This window comes from Podarcis tiliguerta (genome assembly GCF_965153285.1).
Source record: "Podarcis tiliguerta genome assembly, chromosome: 3".
Lineage (NCBI taxonomy): Eukaryota > Metazoa > Chordata > Lepidosauria > Squamata > Lacertidae > Podarcis > Podarcis tiliguerta.
The window spans coordinates 19,171,154-19,191,005 of NC_139536.1; the positions used below are offsets into that span (position 1 = coordinate 19,171,154).

Genomic DNA, 19,852 nt, shown 5'->3' on the forward strand with positions numbered 1-19,852 from the left:
TCTGTGGTTCCTTAAATTTATGTTTAATATCTTCTGCATATCCAAATTAACTTTATTTGCTCATTTATTCATCTGCTTTAAATATATACTGTTATAAAACTGCAGGTTATTATAAGAATCCTGCCAATGTTTTCGTTTTGGGAACCCCAGCCTCGTTCACACAACCAGCGAGAACCTCCGAGGGCTCGCTAGTCAAGCGAAAAGCGCTGGAAGCGACCAAACCAACCAGCCTAGGAGAGAAAAACGCGCACCGAGGTTAGTCAAATGAGGCAACATAGGGACAAAGTAGGCGGGTCTTCACGTAGTCTTTGCAGCGATTGGCTATCCGAGTCCACGCCGGCGACGATTGAAAGAACACCGGGCGTACCAGAGGAAAGTTGGGAGGAGCACCTGCTCATGTTAGCATAGGCAGAGGGAGGGCGTAAACGAATTCTTTGCGGCGATTGGGTACCTCAGACCCTCTGCCGGCAATGACTGAAAGAGCACCGGGCGTACCAGAGGAAAGCGGGGGGTGGGGTTTCCTTACTTCCCTTTCTTTCTTTTTTTAAAGACCCGCCCTTTGAGGCAACGTTGGAAAGGAGCGAAGCCACGTCATGAGATCGGAGGGAGGGGGCGTGGCCACGGAGCCGGGAGGGGGAGAGAAAGGGGCGTGGCATCTGGCCGCCGCACCTGGGCGTTCGACGTAAAACTCCGAGGCGGCCGAAGCCAATAGCCGGAGAGTTGGGCGGTGGCAGGACGCAAGCGCGGAGAGGAGGCGATGGTGGCCGGGTAGGTCCAAACTTCGTCCGGTGTCGCTTTAGGAGGAGCTGGCGGCGTTGGGAGCAGGTGAGGCGGTGGGGTCAGTCCCCATTGTCCTGGGCTTTCGCCACCTGAGGCATTAACAGGACACTCTTACCTAGAAGAAGCCATAGAGTTGAATGGGGCTTACTCCCGCGTACGTGGCTGCAGGACCAAGCCCTGTTGAGTTCTATGGGGCAGCATTCCCTGCCTTGAACAGCGTTGGAAAGCGGGGCGGGCAGCGTTTATTCAGAAAGGAAAGCAGACCGATCAACCACCAATATATATATATTTTTAAAAAGGTTGCCTCAGGTGTCGGCCCTGCTCAGAGTAGACCTGTTGAAACCAATGGGCATTTGTTTTGCCATAGAAGGGGGTGGATGGGTTTTAAGAAACCTATTCCCATCCCCACCCCCGCGCGCACAAAAAATAAGAATGCCCCAATTCCTCTAACATTAAAAATCTTTTTTAAAACACTAAAAAGAAAGAGGGAGAAAATGTGCTGTCGCTTTTCTGCGTTGCAGGCTGTCTTCAATATCTCTTCTCCTTTCCCCAGCCCAGAAAAGCAGAATAGGAAATAATGTTAATCATCTTACAGGTTAATAAATAGGAGTAAACCGCTCACAGGGGGGGGGGGACTCCAGTGAGAGAGCTGTTTCCAGTTATAAACCTCATCCCTGATCAAATAATGCCCAGACTTTTAGCCAAAATTTAATTGACGGAGTACAAGTTAAAAAAAAACAAAACACGGGGAAGAGGGGAGAGGATATGTGCTTTCCTTTTCATTTCTTCACATTACAGTTGTATTGTTCCAGCTGCTGCTGGAATTAGTGCCAGGTTTGCTTACCAAGCAGAACTGGAGAGCTGGGAGATGGCTTAAGTTGTGTATGTACTGCTTTATGTTTGATGAAAGGAAGGGGGGAATGAGTTAACAGGGGGCTCATAGTGGAAAGGCCAAGGGGTCAACGATTTCTAGAGGTTTGTCTTTGTACTTCAAAGTCTAAAGGTTTGTTGATAGTGCCTTGCAAAATCCCAAATCTGGGTTCAAACAAATAGAAACTACTAGTAGTACTTCTATTTGGTTTGTATTTAGCACCCACCATATGCTAGGAGATACTCAGTTACTATCACACCGCATTTCCTCCCCTATGGTATTAAAATGGTTAGAAATTCCAGATCCACTAAACAACTGGATTTTTATTTTTTTAAAGGGTTCAGGCATGACTGCATTAAAATGTATGGTTGGGAGATAGACTTATTTAGTGGGCACATGTAGCAAGTAACAGCTGTCGTACTCATAGTGAATAGATAAAGTTGGAGGGGAGGAGGAAATGCCACCTCTGCCATTAGCTTTTTAATCCAGCCTGATTCTAAGTCCTGTGGGTGCAATGCACATTGTTGTTAAACTCTTAATATTCACACTCTTGTCCCAGTAATTGACTGCCATGCATTGTGTGCTGAATTGCATTAAGTGCAATTGACAGTTCTTAGCTATTCAAAAGGTCTCTGTAGTTTAAAATGGGAAAAGAGGAGGTACGTAGAACCTTAAATGTGACACGTTACACATAGTGTCACAATAAATTAGGTAATTAGACTTTGGCATTTGAGTGAATATGCAGATTTTGCAATAAGCTTGATGTTATCTCAAGAAATGTAAAGGTTTCCTGGCAGACAGCTGTGTTCCTTGATTCCTTCATTTACATCCCAGACTGCCTATTCCACCTGTGTGAAAGTCTACTTTGAACTGTGCCAGGTGTTCAGCTAAAGGTTGAATACCAAACAAGTTCCTGGTTAACAGATGCTGGACTCCCTACTGAAAATGAGATTTAACAATATGTAAGCATGACACAGCCAGTCTTTTGAAGTAAGAAGGCATAGCTAGGCAGGTGGCCTTCTTACTGTGCATCTGTGAACTTTCGTCAATACCTAGAACATATTTTCATTGTGGCTTTTCATGGCAATTCAGTTTTGGTTGTGGAAACCCAAAATGCAGGTGGTAGGAGGAATAAGGAAATAGAGACTCTAAAAGGTATAAATGCCTGATTGTTACCCACAATTGTAATAGTTGTTGTTTTATTCTATGTATTTAATTAATCATAACATTTATTAGCAGCCTTTCCAACTAAATGGTCACTCTGTCTTTTTTTTTTTTTTGCTAGGACCATGGCTGTTACACAACCAAGGATTTCTACGCTATATTTCCTCTGTTGCCTAGTCCTTGCGTCTTCTATGTCCTCTTTTGCAGAGGACCACGCAGATGGGAGTCATCAGGCAAACGTGCGTCTTGATAAGAACATGGTACAAGATAAGGAGTATGTATTCTCTGCAGTCACACTCAATATAAATAAGTGGGGGAAAGGAGGGTCTGATATGGCATTTGATATAATAGCAGAATTGAATTCAACAAAATGTTCCAGTGCAGAGTGCCAGCCAGCCAGCCTTTTTCCTACTCCAGTTCCCCTCCCACCTGACTTTCTGTCTCATCCCCCGCACACACAAACAAACACACCAGTCAGTCAGCATGCTGTGGTTACTGAGCACACTCAGTTCCCATTGGGCTCTGTTTAGGTAAGTTTGGGAAGCCTTTGTCCCTTCAAAAGTGGCTGAACTACAACTCCCATCAGCCTCTGCAAGCATAGCCAACGGCTATATTGCCTGTGAAATCTCTCATAAGCTCTGTTTCATGCAGTCCACCTGGCATGACTGCAACTAACATGTTTTGTTGTTGTTGTTATATACAGTAAATAGTCTCAGGGGAAGCTCAAGCAGTCTTGGGACTGTGTGGAGGAGAAGATTACTTCTCTTTCCTCTCTGCTGTGGTCCCATCTCTCTGAAGATAGTATCCACATTTCAATCAAAGTCTGGCTTTTAAATGCATATTGCATTACCTATATGCACACATCTGCATGTTCGTTGCATTCAGTGGGTGTGTGGTTGTATCGGTGCGCACTAAGATCCGTTGTATTCTTACTCTGCAGTCACATCATGGAACATTTAGAAGGCGTCATTGACAAACCAGAATCTGAGATGTCGCCACAAGAGCTGCAGCTTCATTACTTCAAAATGCATGACTACGATGGCAACAATCTGCTTGATGGACTTGAACTTGCCACTGCCATCTCACATGTTCACAAAGAGGTGAGCGCTAATTTCCTGAAACAGAAAATCTGATAGGCTGGTGAACAGTGTCTGTGAGCAAGCTTATCTTTTAATATATATGGGTTGGAAATGTCTATAACATTTTGCACACACACACACACATACACATATATATATAGTGGCAGTTTAATCCAAAGACTTATCCCTTGGGGATCAGCTCTCTCAAAGATTCCACGCTATACCAAATTTTAAATAACCCGTAGATTACAAAACTTGCCAATAGTTTTTAAGTGTGACCTGGTTTGAGGGGTGGGTGAGCGGAGGAGCTGCAGTACTGCTTTGATAGACAGTCAAATTGAAAATCTTGTTTTGTACCTTTCTGAGTCTAAGACCTGCCAGGCCCACTCAACTTTTTTCTAGCCTTCATGAGCTAATTTCTAGGAAACCCAAGTGCAGCCCTCAAAGGGCAAAATACAGAGTGGGACCGTTCTGATTTCCTTATGGGGTCTTCGCTGCGAGATCACATTCATCCGGTACTATACCAGCTGCACTGGCTCCCGGTGGAGTACAGGATCAGGTTTAAGGTGCTGGTTTTAACCTTTAAAGCTCTATACGGCCTAGGACCCTCGTACCTGCGGGACCGCCTCTCCTGGTATGCCCCACAGAGGAACCTACGGTGTGCAAATAAAAACATCCTGAAGGTCCCAGGCCTCAGGGAGGTTAGGCTGGCCTCAACTAGAGCCAGGGCTTTTTCGGCTGTGGCTCCAGTCTGGTGGAACGCTCTGTCACAAGAGACTAGGGCCCTGCGGGACCTGACATCTTTCCGCAAGGCCTGCAAGACAGAGTTGTTCCACCAGGCCTTTGGTCAGGGCCCAGCCTGACTCCCTCCTCTGGTAACCTGCACAGAATTTTGCTTAACGGTTGCCATTAATTTGATTTTAATTAATTTTTATAATGAAATGTTTTTAGAATGTTGGATTATTTGATTGTTGGATTATTTGATTGTTGTTAGCCGCCTTGAGCCCGGCTTCAGCTGGGGAGGGCGGGATATAAATAAAATTTATTATTATTATTATTATTATTATTATTATTATTATTATTATGTGCTCGTCTGCTAAAACCAATCTATCCCCCCCCCTTTTCCTGTAGGAAGGTGGAGAACACACCCAGACAATGAAAGATGAGGAGTTAATTAGTTTGATAGACGGTGTCTTGCGTGATGATGATAAAAATAATGATGGCTACATTGACTATGCTGAGTTTGCAAAGTCACTGGAATGATGATTTCTTTAAAAATCTTTTAGTTCATGTGACCCAGTACAATGTGATTCCTTACTGTATGTTGGTTTGTGTGTTCTCTACCCTTTGGGCTGCAAAATTAATGGTAGAAAAGTGAGATGGCTACACTTTCGTTTCTTATACTTTGGAGAGCAAAAAGATTACGATGGGAACTATTATTGGATACAGTCTTATTAGTTAACAATGGAACAATACAACCCATCTGTGTTAGCAAATTATTTGGCAGTTGTCTTAAAAACTTGCTTCAATGAGCTATCATCTAAGTTACTGTACTCCAGAATAACTTCTGGAGGACTCAAAAAGGCATTAATTATAAAGGTCATAGCACTACAGAGTCTTAAATGCCATAATTATATCCTAAAACCAACAGTATGATTTTGTGTTTGTGCTTTGAGTTCACCATTATTATTATTATTATTATTTTGCAAAAATTGGGAGTATAGGCACGATGCAAGTTTAAACTCTTTCAAGATCAGCAGGAGAGTTAAGTAGCTAATTAAATCTCCATTAAAATGGATGAGTTTAAAAGTGCTTAGTCTTTGCACTGTACCCTAAATCTCTAAATAGATGTTTGTCATTGTAGACATATGTCTGTCTTTCAGTTGTCTCATCTTTTGTCTTTCAGTTGTCTCATGTTCTGTCACTACCTTACTGGGTTTTGCTGTTCCTTAAATTATAACCTTATAAGAAAACTGGTTGTTGAATTTTAAATTAAGTATATATATATATATTATATACTTAATATATTTAGTGTTATGTGTATTATACACCATCAATACAGTATTTTACTTCGGAGTTCGTTTTCAGAAAGTGTAGGTTAAATACTTTCATTCAATGAGGTCTTAATGCCAAGAACTATGTTAGCTAATGAAAGTTTATAATCACACTGAAATGCTGCCATGTTAAGGTTCTTGCCAGTGTACCTTGACACAAATTCATGGTGTGAGCTATGAAAAGACTTTCTCATTTTTTTCCTAAAAGAAACTCTGTAACGAGTGTTTAAATACTTGAATGGTCTGCTTATTCTAAAGGGTTCTAAAACTATATACATCTATGTTGTCTTAACAGCCTTGTGCAGATCTACAGTGATAATCTAAACTTCCCTCTTGTTTGTCCTGTTGTATAAAACAGAAGCATACATTTAATCAAGCGAACTATATTCAGAAACAGAAAGCCAAAATGCTCCTCTGTAAATTGCACAAGAGACCTATTTTCTGTATAAAAAATATTCTTATATGAAGTGCATTTGTAAAAATTGCTTCCTTTGTTAACTGTGTAATAAAAATGTGGATTGTACTATGTTCGTCTAATGTCAAAATTGTTAGGTTTTTAGCATAGTTCATGCGATAAATACAAAAGCAATAAAATCCGATGTGCTGGAAGCTTTTACCCCCTCGAACATGGGAAATATGCATAAATTCTGCAAATGTACTTACTTCCTATACCGGTCTTCCTTCTCACTCATCTTTTCGTCCTAATACCGTTTGAACGAGACCACGCTGGAAAGTTTGCAGAGCTCTAACTATTGTTTCTAACTGTTTTCTTTAAAATGGGGGGGGGGGGGCAACCTGTGTCTTCAGACTTTGTTGGGCTCCCACTTTTGACCATCCCAAGGTTGCTGCGGTTGATGAGAGAGTTCAGCAGCATTCAGAAAGCCGCAAGTACCCGCTTGGCTCTTCAGGTCCCAGAAGTAAAAAGATGAGTGCTAAATCATTTTCTCCCTACCAAGCTATTCCTCCATTTACTCTCTTGGGCATTTGGTACCTGTCTCTCGAAAGACGGTGGAGTGTTCCTCTGGGGATGAAGCCAAACGGCTGCAGAATCACTGTGGCTGCAGAGACCAGTAACACATACAGGTGAAACTCGAAAAATTAGAATATCATGGAAAAGTTCATTTATTTCAGTAATTCAACTTAAAAGGTGAAACTAATATATGAGATAGACTCATGGCATGCAAAGCGAGATATGTCAAGCCTTTATTTGTTATAATTGTGATGATCAGGGCATACAGCTGATGAAAACCCCAAATTAACAGTCTCAGAAAATTAGAATATTAAATGAAATCAGCAAAACAAGGATTGCAAATAGAGCAATATTGGACCTCTGAGAAGTAGAAGCATGCATATGTACTCAGTACTTGGTTTGGGCCCCTTTTGCATCAATTACTGCCTCTATGCGGCAGTAAAGGCTTGACATATCTCGCTTTGCATGTCATGAGTCTATCTCATATATTAGTTTCACCTTTTAAGTTGAATTACTGAAATAAATGAACTTTTCCATGATATTCTAATTTTTCGAGTTTCATCTGTAACTGCAGCCTCCCACATCATTTTTCCCCCCTGCCTTAGCAGCACCAAAGTGCAGAGCCCTGGGCAGTGTGTATGAAGGTCCTGAGCTGCCCAGACAAGACTCGGCTCTTGGCCTCGCTGATGTGGAAAGCAGAGCAATGATTTGGGCACCAGCTTGGCTGCAGGGGTTGCCAGAATGAGGCCTACAAGGCGTCATCCATCTTACAGACCCCACTCTGGATTTGTGTAGGGTTTTCTCCCTTGCCGTTTCTTTTCCCCAAGATGTCCTGCGAGATTTAGCAGAGATTTAGGATCAGAGTTTTCCTTCTCGTGAGAGGATTCAGTGCTAAGGGAATGCATGCAGTAGCCACTAGATGGCACGGCAGATTACATTTGCTGCTTTTAGGGTTTGTAAATTGGAATTGTTGAAAGGAAGAGAACACAAAAACTCTGTTTTTTATTGGCCTTAAGAAGGCCCCAGGTTCATCACCTGTTACTATTGTAACAAGGCAAGGTTACCCCGGTCTACGCGCTCTCAACAATTACTGTATTATGAAAACGCAGCTGAAGCCAACAAAAGGCATTCAGAACATTGCATCGAAATCACTGCACCACACACCCCTCTCTCAGTAATTCTGTCATTAAACAGGCCAAGGCTCTTCAAAATCACCTGTCCTTGCCAAGACCAATAGATGAAGCCAAAAGTTTTGCATGGAGTCCAAAGCGCTTGAGCTATGACAAGCCAAATACGCTTTTTTGAAAAAATGCACGAGGTGACCTCATTTTTTCCTTCTTCCCTTGCATCTCTTAAACACCTTGTCCAAGTTTCTGCGCCTCATCTCCCTCTCTGCCCCCTACTCCATTTTCTGGAATACGGTCCTATTAGCAACATTTCCAAGGTGACATTTTACAAGCTTATGAATGAGGCTTGCTTCAACGAAGCCAGTCGGATGTGAGTGTGCGGAATCTTTCACTTCTCCATAAAATGCATTGCACTTTGAGGATGTTCAGGACTCCGAACATTAATTACCATAATAATTTTATTTTTAAACAACTTTCAAAAAATGTTTTCATATATATCAAGAACATGTAATAAAAAAATACAATGCATTAAAGTGATGTTTGGTTTGGTTTGGTTGGTATACAACACATACCTTACAGTGGTACCTCGGGTTACATACGCTTCAGGTTACATACGCTTCAGGTTACAGACTCCGCTAACCCAGAAATAGTGCTTCAGGTTAAGAACTTTGCTTCAGGATGAGAACATAAATCGTACTCTGGCGGCGCGGCAGCAGCAGGAGGCCTCATTAGCTGAAGTGGTGCTTCAGGTTAAGAACCGTTTCAGGTTAAGAACAGACCTCTGGAACGAATTAAGTACTTAACCCAAGGTACCACTGTATTTCATAATATGTAGGGAGAAAGAACAGGGAAGAGCAAAGCATTGTTTCATCTCAGCCTATCAAGCCCCTACAGGGAAGTTCTGACCTGAAGCGAGTGTTGAGGTCCCAGTTTTACTAGCTGCCCACAGAATGACCCCACCCCACGGTCATATGACATCATCTCCCATGTTTGTTTGTCTCTTTGTACTTGCTTTGTCAGTCTTTCCATTAAGGCCTGTTGCCATATTCACATTTTCCATTCTTGAAATGTTCCTCCTCAAAGGGAAAAAAAGAAGGATCCATTTCAGCAGAAACAAGTGAAGGTACCTTTAAACTTACACACCAATGGTCTCTCACAGGGACGTGCGGTCAGTGGACTAGGGGGATTAGGCTTGTTGTTTAGTCGTTTAGTCGTGCCCGACTCTTCGTGACCCCATGGACCAGAGCACGCCAGGCACTTCTGTTTTCCACTGCCTCCCGCAGTTTGGTCAAACTCAAGCTGGTAGCTTCGAAGACACTATCCAACCATCTCGTCCTCTGTCGTCCCCTTCTCCTTGTGCCCTCCATCTTTCCCAACATCAGGGTCTTTTCCAGGGAGCCTTCTCTTCTCATGAGGTAAGCAAAGTATTGGAGCCTCAGCTTCACGATCTGTCCTTCCAGTGAGCACTCAGGGGATTAGGCTAGTAGTCCTTAAAATATTACTGGTAAATTAAAAGTATGAAAGCCTTGCGCTTCCTTCCCAAAGCCCAGGAAGCTTCTGCCCAGCTATGCACACAACAGGGAGGCCCCCAATTGCCCTTGCAAGCTGACACCTCTGTCCTTAACTGTTCCCCTACACTCACACAATTCACCACGTTGCTACTGGCCTTTCACTACAAGTAATGCATGCACCAGTGAGTGGTGTGCTGGGATATTTTCATATTTGATGTGGGCCACAAATTAAAAGGACGGATGGAATGAGGATCGGATGCAATAACCGTACAAAACGACAAGTGAGACCTTCAGCAAAATGTTGCATTGTGTAGTTCAGGGTTCCCACGGCACTCAGAAAGTAGACCGGAAGGGAATTTGGCCCCCACACTAGTGGGGGGGAAAGCCCCCAACCCCTGGGGGAAATAAGCAAAGACTGCAACCCAGAGTGAAATATAGTACATCCAAATAATATTGAAATCAACAGGCTTAAATCTTCTTAATGTTGGATTGTGACCAACGTCTTTATCCAGGACTCCTGCTTTGATGTGATTGTGGCAATCCACCTTTGTTTTAAAACGAAACAACACCTTGATCATACCAATGGAGATGATAATAATAATAATAATAATAATAATAATAATAATAATAATAATAATAATAAATAATTTATACCCCGCCCATCTGGCTGGGTTTCCCCAGCCACTCTGGGCGGCTTCCAAAAGAATATTAAAATACTGTGATACATCAAACATTAAAAGCTTCCCTAAACAGGGCTGCCTTCAGATGTCTTCTAAAAGTCTGGTAGTTGTTGTTCTCTTTGACATCTGGTGGGAGGGTGTTCCACAGGGAGGGCGCCACTACTGAGAAGGCCCTCTGCCTGGTTCCCTGTAACTTGGCTTCTCGCAGTGAGGGAACCGCCAGAAGGCCCTCAGTGCTGGACCTCAGTGTCCGGGTAGAACGATGGGGGTGGAGACCCTCCTTCAGGTATCCTGGACCGAGGCCGTTTAGGGCTTTAAAGGTCAGCACCAACACTTTGAATTGTGCTCAGAAACGTACTGGGAGCCAATGTAGGTCTTTCAAGACCAGTGTTATATGGTCTTGGCGGCCGCTCCCAGTCACCAGTCTGGCTACCGCATTCTGGATTAGTTGTAGTTTCCGGGTCACCTTCAAAGGTAGCCCCACGTAGAGCGCATTGCAGTAGTCCAAGCGGGAGATAACCAGAGCATGCACCACTCTGGCGAAGCAGTCCGCAGGTAGATAGGGTCTCAGCCTACGTACCAGATGGAGCTGGTACACAGCTGCCCTGGACACGGATTTAACCTGTCTTATCTTATCCATGCCTCCGTTAGAGTCTGACTTCAAGCTGGACTTTAGAGGAAGACATTTAGCTACCTTTGGAAGATTGTCAAGAAGGGCTCAGCCAGGGGTTGACACCTGACTGGTCATATTTATTATCTTGGCTGTTTTCTCCTACTGGAAGCCAGTGTCTGTTGAGAACTGAAGCCAATTTCAGAGGTTTTTTTTTTTTTTTTACTGCCATTAATAAGAAAACATACTGCACAGACAAGCAAGTAAAATACACAGGCCAGATGACTGCGCGACTCTCAAGGTGAGTCGTTGCCAGAAATAGACAGGCCTTTTTAATGATAAGTAATAATCAATGAGCAAGCCTTTTAAGTTGAGATCTTTCACAGCCTGCATCTCTATTGGAATTGTTTTAAAGTGGTTTTTAAAAATTGTTTAATGATTGGTTTGCTGCCCTGGGCTCCTTCGGGAGGAAGGGAGGGATGTAAAACAAATAAATAAGTCTGCCGAAATTTCCATCGGGGTGGTGGAAAAAAATATGTTCAGTTTCAGAGATGTGTGCAGGAAACTGAATTCATGCTCACTCCTGAGCCATATTAAAGGTCCTTTCTCATGTCATTCCTGTGTATGTATGTATGTATGTATGTACTGGTATGTATGTATGTACTGGTATGTATGTATGTACTGGTATGTATGTATGTATGTATGTATGTATATCTGCTGCCAAAGGAGAAGCGGGTATAGGTGCAGCTGCAGACCTCTCTCTGCCCCTGAAAATCTTTGGCAGTACAGAGTTATTATTTTTGCTTCCTCTCTTCTTCGTTTTGGCAGGACGGCCAGCAGTTGTGCTAAATCTCTCTGCATCTGGAAACTGGAACGGCTGCTCCTCCCTGTCTGTCTTGTAATGAGAGAAAAGACATGATGTTCTCGGCTGCAGGAATGCTTAAAAAGAGTCTTGTGCGAAGGGCGGGAGGAGTTCTCACCCCTCGCAACCCAACAACAATAAGAGGAGTTGGGTCCATTAGGCACTGCCCCACCAACCTCAGCCTTCCCTCGGCTGCTCTGCCTTCTTACTAACCATGAATCCGGGGGTGGTAGTGCCTCTTGCCTTCATGAAGGGACCCTGTGGGTCATCTAGTCCAACCCCCTGCAATGCAGGAAGCTCAGCTAAAGCACCCATGGAGCAGGGGGATCAAAACTAGACTTAGCTATCTCAGCCTGGCACTGGCTCTGGTTCCACCTAGTGTTGGACTCCTAGTCTTCTGCCCTACCAGTCCCAATGTGCCGAAAAGGCAAAAGCAGAGATTTCTTTCCTGTGCATTGTAAGGGTTAATTCTGTTAAAGTCAACTAGCCAAGTGGGTGATGGGTGTAGGTGTCGCTAAGCAACCAGGCAGAGTTGCACAATGTTTGCTGAGGTAGCATGTCCTCTGAATGACTGTGTAGTTCCGAGGGAGTTTTCCTCTGCGCATTTGTTTGGATGCTTTCCTGCTGTGTACAAGGCCTGATGTAAAAGAAGGACAAAACCTCTCTATTTCTTTCTCCTCAAATTATACACTGCTTTTGTCCAGTTTTCCTCAGTAAAGTGTTTTCTGGATTTATTTTCTCTGTCCGCATTATTTAAGTGACTTTGCTAACACAATAGATGCTGGGCACCACTGACAACAATGCCAGGCTATAGAACTGGTGGCTACTGGTGTAGAGATAGAGCAATGGCATTATCTGTCTTGAGAAGCAGGGTTACCAACTGGCCCTCGTTGGTCTGGAAAGTGAGTAATGAGGCCTTCAAGTTTAAAAATAGTTTACAACAGATTAGCTCAGAGGAAGGAAAATACTCACATAGAGGCTGGACAGAGACTTCTTCCATTTTCTTTAACAGACATTCTTCTTCAGGCTAGTAGTCTAACTTTTCTTTGTGAGATTGATTGCGTTTCTAATTAAAAGCCAAATGTTGCATTTCAGCTGGCTGAGGTTCTGGCTGAAAGGAGGTCTCAATCTCAGGGACTTAATACAGCTTTCCAGGCGTCTCCATCTGTCCCTTGGGATTTTCCCTAGGCTGCTATCTCTCTCCCCAAGCCGCAGCCCTCACTGATCCTGTTCTGAAACGTCCTCATGTCGGCTTTGCCCGGCTGGAATGTGTCCTTGAACTCTGATCCTCTTTCCTGTTTATCTGGCTATGTATCGAAAGCCCTGATCTTCCATGAAGTCCAATGGGTGAACTTCGGCTAAAAGATGGCGAGTCACTGGCCCAAGATACCATGCGATTCCTGCACAGAATTTGATCGATAATGAACAAAAGATGACTGGTTACAACTGTGAGCCCGGGAGACGTCAAGGTCTTTCCAAAACACAATGCTTCCAGCATTGCTTACCACTCCCATCAGTTATAACCTCAGGCCTCTGCATGCAAAATTCCCACCTGAATCTTTGTAGGTAGATGCTAGCATAGCCCAAAGGTTAAAGGTAAAGGACCCCTGGGTGGTTAAGTCCAGTCCAAGGCGATGACGGGCTTGCAGCACTCATCTCACCTTCAGGCCGAGGGAGCTGGTGTTTGTCCACAGGCAGCTTTCCGGGTCATGTGGCCAGCATGACTTAACCGCTTCTGGCGCAACGGGACACCAAGATGGAAACCAGAGCACACAAAAACACCATTTCCCTTCCTGCCGCAGTGGTACCTATTTATCTACTTGCACTGGCATGCTTTCAAACTGCTAGGTTGGCAGGAGCTGGGAAGGAGCAACGGGAGCTCACTGTGTTGTGTGGATTCAAACCGCTGAGCTTCCAATCGGCAAGCCCAAGAGACTCAGTGGTTTAGACCACAGCGCCACCCGCGTTACCACCAAGGAAGAATTGGGTGCTCTTTTTCCAATAAGGCACGACAAGGAGCTGCAAGAGTTCATCATTCACCCACCTTTTCCCTGGGATTTCATGCATAAGGAACACATCATTTTCTAGGCTTTGTTCTGGCACGGCCTGTTGCACATCATGAGCCTGGCTTCCAAGTGTTTCCTCCATCCGTCATGTCAGTGGCCTGCCTGGAAATAGCTGTTCAATCCAACACATACCCATCTGCTTGTAAAATGTGAACTCCTGCATTTAAAGGGCTTACAGTGCAAGCTCACTTGATTTAGTGGCTCTGAGTCATTCTTGGTGATCATTTCTTCTTTACTGAATTAACAGGGCTGAGAAATATTTGGCCCTCGGCCTGCTAGAAAACTTCCCAAGTGGAGACCACCAAGGCTAGGATCTGGTGCAACTACCTTTGTGCTATTTATAAGACTTGAACTAATGCTGACCTGCCAGTCTATCGGAAGCGTTTGGATCGAAATTGTGAAATCTAATCTTCTGACATTTACCTCCTTCTTCTCCTCCCAAAAAAAAAGGAAAAAAAAGAGAGTTGCACCCTCATCCCATCCATCAGAACTGTACAATCCTGAGATTGCCTATGTTTACTTTAAAATTACTTAAAATTGTGTAGCACTTTATAGGCTGGTAAAGTCTCTTTATATGCCCCCCCCCCACCTTCCAATAACGCCTTCCAAAAAGGGAGCTGCAAAAAAGACAATCAAATTCTATGCATTGTGCAGAGGTGAACTCAAGCACTGGGGCTGGTTTTGTCCAAAGACAAGACTTTCAGAAGACCCGTTTATCAAGGATTCATCCTGTTCTGTTTGCAGGGAGTTTAGATGGTGTTGTGTCAAAGCAAGCATTGTCTCAGAACTTCCCAGTGTATTTTCCCTGACACTTTCCTTGTTGATTTTCATTGTCTGTGAAGGTGACGGTTAAGTCTCCTGGGAAATAAATAGATTAAAAGAATCGTAGAATTGTAGAGTTGGAAGGGACCGTGAGGGTCATCTAGTTCAACCCCCTGCAATTTAGGAATCTTTTGCCCAACGTGGAGCTCACAACCCTGAGATTAAGGTCATATGTGTTGGCATACAACCAAGGAAACGGGGGCAATTGGCAGGCCCCCAGCTGGCTCCAGCCCACCGGCCGGTGTGCCGGGCGATCTCCAGTCCTTGTTGCAGCATCTGCGACCCACAGCTTCAGAAGCCGGGGCACGCAACTCAGCAGAGATAACGCACAAACAGAAGGGGCAGGAGAGGTTGTGTAAGCATATTTAAAGGTAAAGGGACCCCTGACCATTAGTCCAGTCATGGCCGACTCTGGGGTTGCGGCGCTCATCTCGCTTTACTGGCCGAGGGAGCCGGCGTACAGCTTCCGGGTCATGTGGCCAGCATGACGAAGCCGCTTCTGGTGAACCAGAGCAGCGCACGGAAACGCCGTTTACCTTCCCCCTGGAGCGGTACCTATTTATCTACTTGCACTTTGACGTGCTTTCGAACTGCTAGGTTGGCAGGAGCAGGGACTGAGCAACGGGAGCTCACCCCATCGTGGGGATTCGAACCGCAGACCTTCTGATCGGCAAGTTTGTAGTTTAACGTACAGCACCACCCACGTCAGCATACATCAGGACAAAAGGAAACATGTCTGATCCCTTCCGTGTCCAAAGCAAGACAGCATAAGCAAAAGCTATACACAAAGGGAAGTTCCCAGCAAGCTGTGCTGGAGTGTAAACAGACATGTGACATACAACAGTCTCATGCCTGTCCCTTAAGGTGGAATGGAATATTCTAACATTGTGCTGATCTGCTCTGTAACTTTAAGGGTCATGGTGCTTACTTATGCTTTCCAGGTCATAGAATCTTAGAGGTAGAAGGGACCCAAAGTTCATCTAGTCCAACCCCCTACAATGCAGGAATCTTGGCTAAGGCATCCATGTCAGGCCATAGGACTTAGCAACTTCTCCGTCACATTGTGAATCTTTGCACTTGGAAAATAGCACACCTTCCAGAACACCCTGTTACCACCACCACACGTTTCTTCCTCCTCTGAGGAGTGACAGGAATCTTTTTGTACCCTGTACCTTCCACAGCCAACCTCGGTTTGTTCTTGTGGGGCTTTAAAATGTACGGTCTGTTCGTGTGTCAGAGCTTGCTCACTAACTCTTGCTCCGAAGCGCAGACCCGGGGCATGGAAAGCAAACCAGCCTCGTCCTCTGAATAGTATTGGTTGTGGAATGGCAGCTGGGAAGGGGCCAGACCATGATCGTCACCACTTCAGCCAAATGAAGTCTGATGCTTGGAACCGGCAATCCACTGAGCTGTTGCACCCACATCCCTTTGGGCCTTGTCTGAGGAGAGTCAAGAATCTCTATGACACAGAAAGGAGATATTTTCTTGGCAGGTTATTTCCCAATCTCTGGTTTTGATTTGCTTTGAACTCCTTTCAGCACTTACGAAATGGCTTGGGCTACAGAAAATGTCACGACTGACTGTGGTGTTGTTGTTGTTTTTTAAATGAAGAGACCTTGCTTGGGAGATAGATAGATAGATAGATAGATAGATAGATAGATAGATAGGAAAAAATTAAGGAAGGAAAAACAAGCTATGCCTATTGCCAGTGAGTTTCCAGGCCCAGTTCAAAGTGCTGGTTTTGACCTATAAAACATTATGCAGCTTAGAATCACAATGCACTGTGGAACACCTCCCCCCACATGAACCAACCCAGACACTGTGTTCTTCACCTGAGGCCCATCTCTGTCTGCCCCTTTGATTCCCCCCCCCCGATTCCCCCCCCCCAGAAAAATTTATAACAAAAGACATTGAAAACAAACAAACATACATACAAACATTTATCCTGACTGTAAAAATTCCAATTTTGTAACATTGTGGGGTGACTTTCTCGAATCCCCCTGGCTGAGTTTCCATATAAATCTTTGTAGCAGTTTTCCAAAACTAGTTGCACATAAAATTTACTTAGTCTATTAACATCTTTCTTTCTTTTCATTTTAACTTTTAACATAGTATTCTAAAATATCATATAGTTAAATCCTAGCCCTGTCTGGTACTCACAAGTAATTCCATTTAAGTTATCTTAAGATATTTGGCTAAATATTCTTTGAAATTCATGCACTCATCTTGGTACTCCTCCTCTTTCTGGTCACGGACTCTTCCGGTCAGGGCAGCTAGCTCCCAAAAGTCCATCATCTTCATCGGTCATTCCTCCACTGTTGGTACTTCTTATGATTTCCAATTTTTGGCCAACAATATTCTAGCTGCAGTTGTGGCATGCAAAAACAATCTAACATCTTTCTTGGGCAATTCCAGACCTGTTAGTCCAAGTAGAAAGGCTTCTGGTTTCTTAATAAATGTATATTTCAACATTTTTTTTCAATTCATTATAAATCTTTTCCCAGAAGTCTTTCACCTTGGGACGTTTCCACCACATATGGTAAAAGGTACCTTCTTTTTCTTTACATTTCCAACACAGATTATCACTTGTGGTAAATCTTTGCTAGTTTTACAAGGGTTAAGTACCATCTATACATCATTTTCATAACATTTTCCTTTAACACTGTACATGCAGTGAACTTGACCCCTTCCCTCCACAACCTTTCCCAGTCTTCAAACATTATGTTATGTCCAACACCTCTTGCCCAATCTATCATCACAGATTTAACTTGTTCATCCTTTGTATGCCACTCCAGCACTCTGTGTGCCCCTTTGAAGGGATGTGTGGAGGGTGGCAACACAAAAACAGGCCTTCTGAGTGGTGGCTCCCCATTTATGGAATACTGTTCCCCAGGAGGCACCAGGCAGAACCATTATAGTTCCTAGGTTTTTGTATTGTAATTTTCTGCTTATCTTCCAGTGAGGTGGGGTTAAGTTGTATCTACTCTTTCATATATATTATTGGTGTATTTTCAATTATTTTATTTTTGCTTTTAAAGCTTTGGCACTCGTTGCTTTGAGTTTACCTTTCGGGGGGGGGCACAACTAAATAATACTGTTGTTGTTGTTGCTGCTGCTGCTGTTCCAGCCATAAAGGACTGTAAAGGTAATGCTAGGCCAGACTCTCATGAACATGGGAAATTCTATTTAAAAATTGGTCCTGAATAGATTTATAGCTTAAATGAACTTACTTGTAAACATTCTCTTCAAAATTCTCCTTTGCAGTATTAGGTGCTGAATATCGCCCAGACTTTCCATGCATTTCCTCATTATTTGACACGGTGTGATGTTTCATTTCAATAGTGGATATTTTACAGTATTTGCCGAAGACACTGAATAGCATTTAGTATTCCATGACAGTATTTAATAGCTGCCACTAAATGACATTGCAGGACAAACACATTCGTTGCGTGCCTTAGCCTGTGTGACACCATACATTTAAAGCGAATGGCTTCCCCCGCAAAGAATCCTGGGAATTGTAGTTGTTCTCACCCTGGGCCAGCAGGGGGATACTGTAAATAGTTTTCACTCAGGTCCGCATATGCAAATAAGGAATTGAAAGTGACATTCAGTGATTGGATAGTTACAGAAAGTTGTTACTGTTGCTTTGTAGTTGAGCTCTATATAAACAGGCTGGCTGAGCTCTTCGGTTCAGTTCTGTTCTGGCCTGTGAATAAACAAGAGCTGTCTGAAGAATCGCTGTGTCGTCTGATATGTTCACCCACAACTTAACAGTTGAGGTGTATAAAATTATGCATGATATTTAGAAAGTGACCAGAGAGACATTTTCCTCCCTCTCTCGTAATACTACAGCCTGGGGACATCCAATGAAGTTGGCAGATTCAGGGGAGATGAAAGGAAGCATGTTTCTTTTCACACAGGGCAGTTATACTCTGGAAGAAGCAGCAGTGCCCACCAACTTGGACAACGTTAAATTCGAGCTCTGTGAGGGAATCAACCAACAGCTCTCAGCACACTTAACAAACTACAGTTCCCAGGGTTGCCAGCTTCTGGGGGCCACACAGAGGAGGGTGGGAGAGAGGGGAATGGACAGAGCACACATGTGCATTCAGTTGCCTAATGGCATCCACATCACCCAGGAAATCACAGCCACAGAGATAAGAAAAGAAGAGTCACCCTGGAGTGTCTGAAGAGGTCACTCCCTGGTTCGCATGGAGAAGGCATTTTTGGCAGAGCTCAGCAACGGAAGTGTGCAGCTGTATTGAGGCAGCACCGGGTGCTGACATTTTGTGCCCCCTAACAAAGTTGTGCCCAGGGCAACCACCCCTGTGACCCCCCAAACACTACGCCACTGGGGGAAGCTATGATGACTGTTCTGTTCAGGCCTGTGAATAATCAAGAGCTGTCTGAAGAATCGCTGTGTCATCTGATATATTCACCCACAACTTAACAATAGTTTACCCCTCACAGAGCTGCAATCCCCCGCAACCTTAACAAGCTGCAGCCACCAACTTTGACGGCTTTAAAGGAGAATTAGATAAATTTGTGGAGGAAAAAGGATGAATAGAAGCATTACAGTCCACACCATCCAGGTTCTAAACAGAAATGGGAGTGTCACGGCCTCGCCATATATCTAAAGCACATTCAAAAGAGTGTGGGACTCTTGAACCTTCAGTAGTTGCAGAAAAGAGGGGCTTTCAGCAGGTGTAACTACCTATTTCTTCTGCATTTGACCACTCTATTCCCACCACAGAACTGCAAAACATGGCTTGGCTGCTATCCAGTACTGGATTTACGTATAAGCTAAAGAAGCTATAGCTTAGGGCCCCATTCTCTTGGGGGCCCCCAAAAAATTTAAAGGAAAAAAACTGGATGTACATTTCCAAAATATAAGATAAAAAACAAATAAAATAAAACCTACATACAGCAACAGCGTTTTGTGTTGTGTAGGCTCCTATGGTGAAAGAAATGGGCCCCGCCTGCTAGCCTGCTCCCTAAAATATCACTGGTTTGCTCATTTCTAACAGCGACAATATGTTGTTGACAAAGGACAGCTGGGCATATAAAGGGCCCTATTACCTTCAGTAGCTTAGGGAAGTGAGAGCTGGACCATAAAGAAGGCTGATCGCCGAAGAATTGACGCTTTTGAATTATGGTGCTGGAGGAGACTCTTGAGAATCCCATGGACTGCAAGAAGATCAAACGCATCCATTCTTAAGGAAATCAGCCCTGAGTGCACACTGGAAGGACAGATCG

The 19,852-nt window shown here is 43.9% G+C and overlaps 1 protein-coding gene across 3 annotated transcripts; it reads left to right on the top strand.

Moving 5' to 3' along the window:
- The first annotated feature begins 746 nt into the window (after nucleotides 1-746).
- Nucleotides 747-6,471, top strand: MCFD2 (multiple coagulation factor deficiency 2, ER cargo receptor complex subunit). 3 transcript variants are annotated; one of them, XM_083433239.1, is made up of 4 exons: nucleotides 747-825; nucleotides 2,937-3,089; nucleotides 3,756-3,915; nucleotides 5,026-6,471. In XM_083433239.1, exons 2-4 carry the CDS (start codon nucleotides 2,941-2,943, stop codon nucleotides 5,155-5,157), a joined length of 441 nt encoding a protein of 146 aa, XP_083289365.1. In that variant the 5' UTR covers nucleotides 747-825; nucleotides 2,937-2,940; the 3' UTR covers nucleotides 5,158-6,471. The 3 variants fall into 3 exon arrangements, with proteins under 3 accessions (XP_083289365.1, XP_083289364.1, XP_083289363.1); XM_083433238.1 differs by having other exon boundaries at nucleotides 748-768; XM_083433237.1 differs by lacking the exon at nucleotides 747-825 and adding an exon at nucleotides 903-934.
- The last annotated feature ends 13,381 nt before the right edge of the window (nucleotides 6,472-19,852 follow it).

Bases quoted from the DNA above. Each gene is read 5' to 3' on its own strand.
- MCFD2 (XM_083433237.1), top strand. The intron at 3,090-3,755 runs GTATGTATTCTC...CTTACTCTGCAG, and splicing joins AACATGGTACAAGATAAGGA to TCACATCATGGAACATTTAG. The intron at 3,916-5,025 runs GTGAGCGCTAAT...CTTTTCCTGTAG, and splicing joins TCTCACATGTTCACAAAGAG to GAAGGTGGAGAACACACCCA.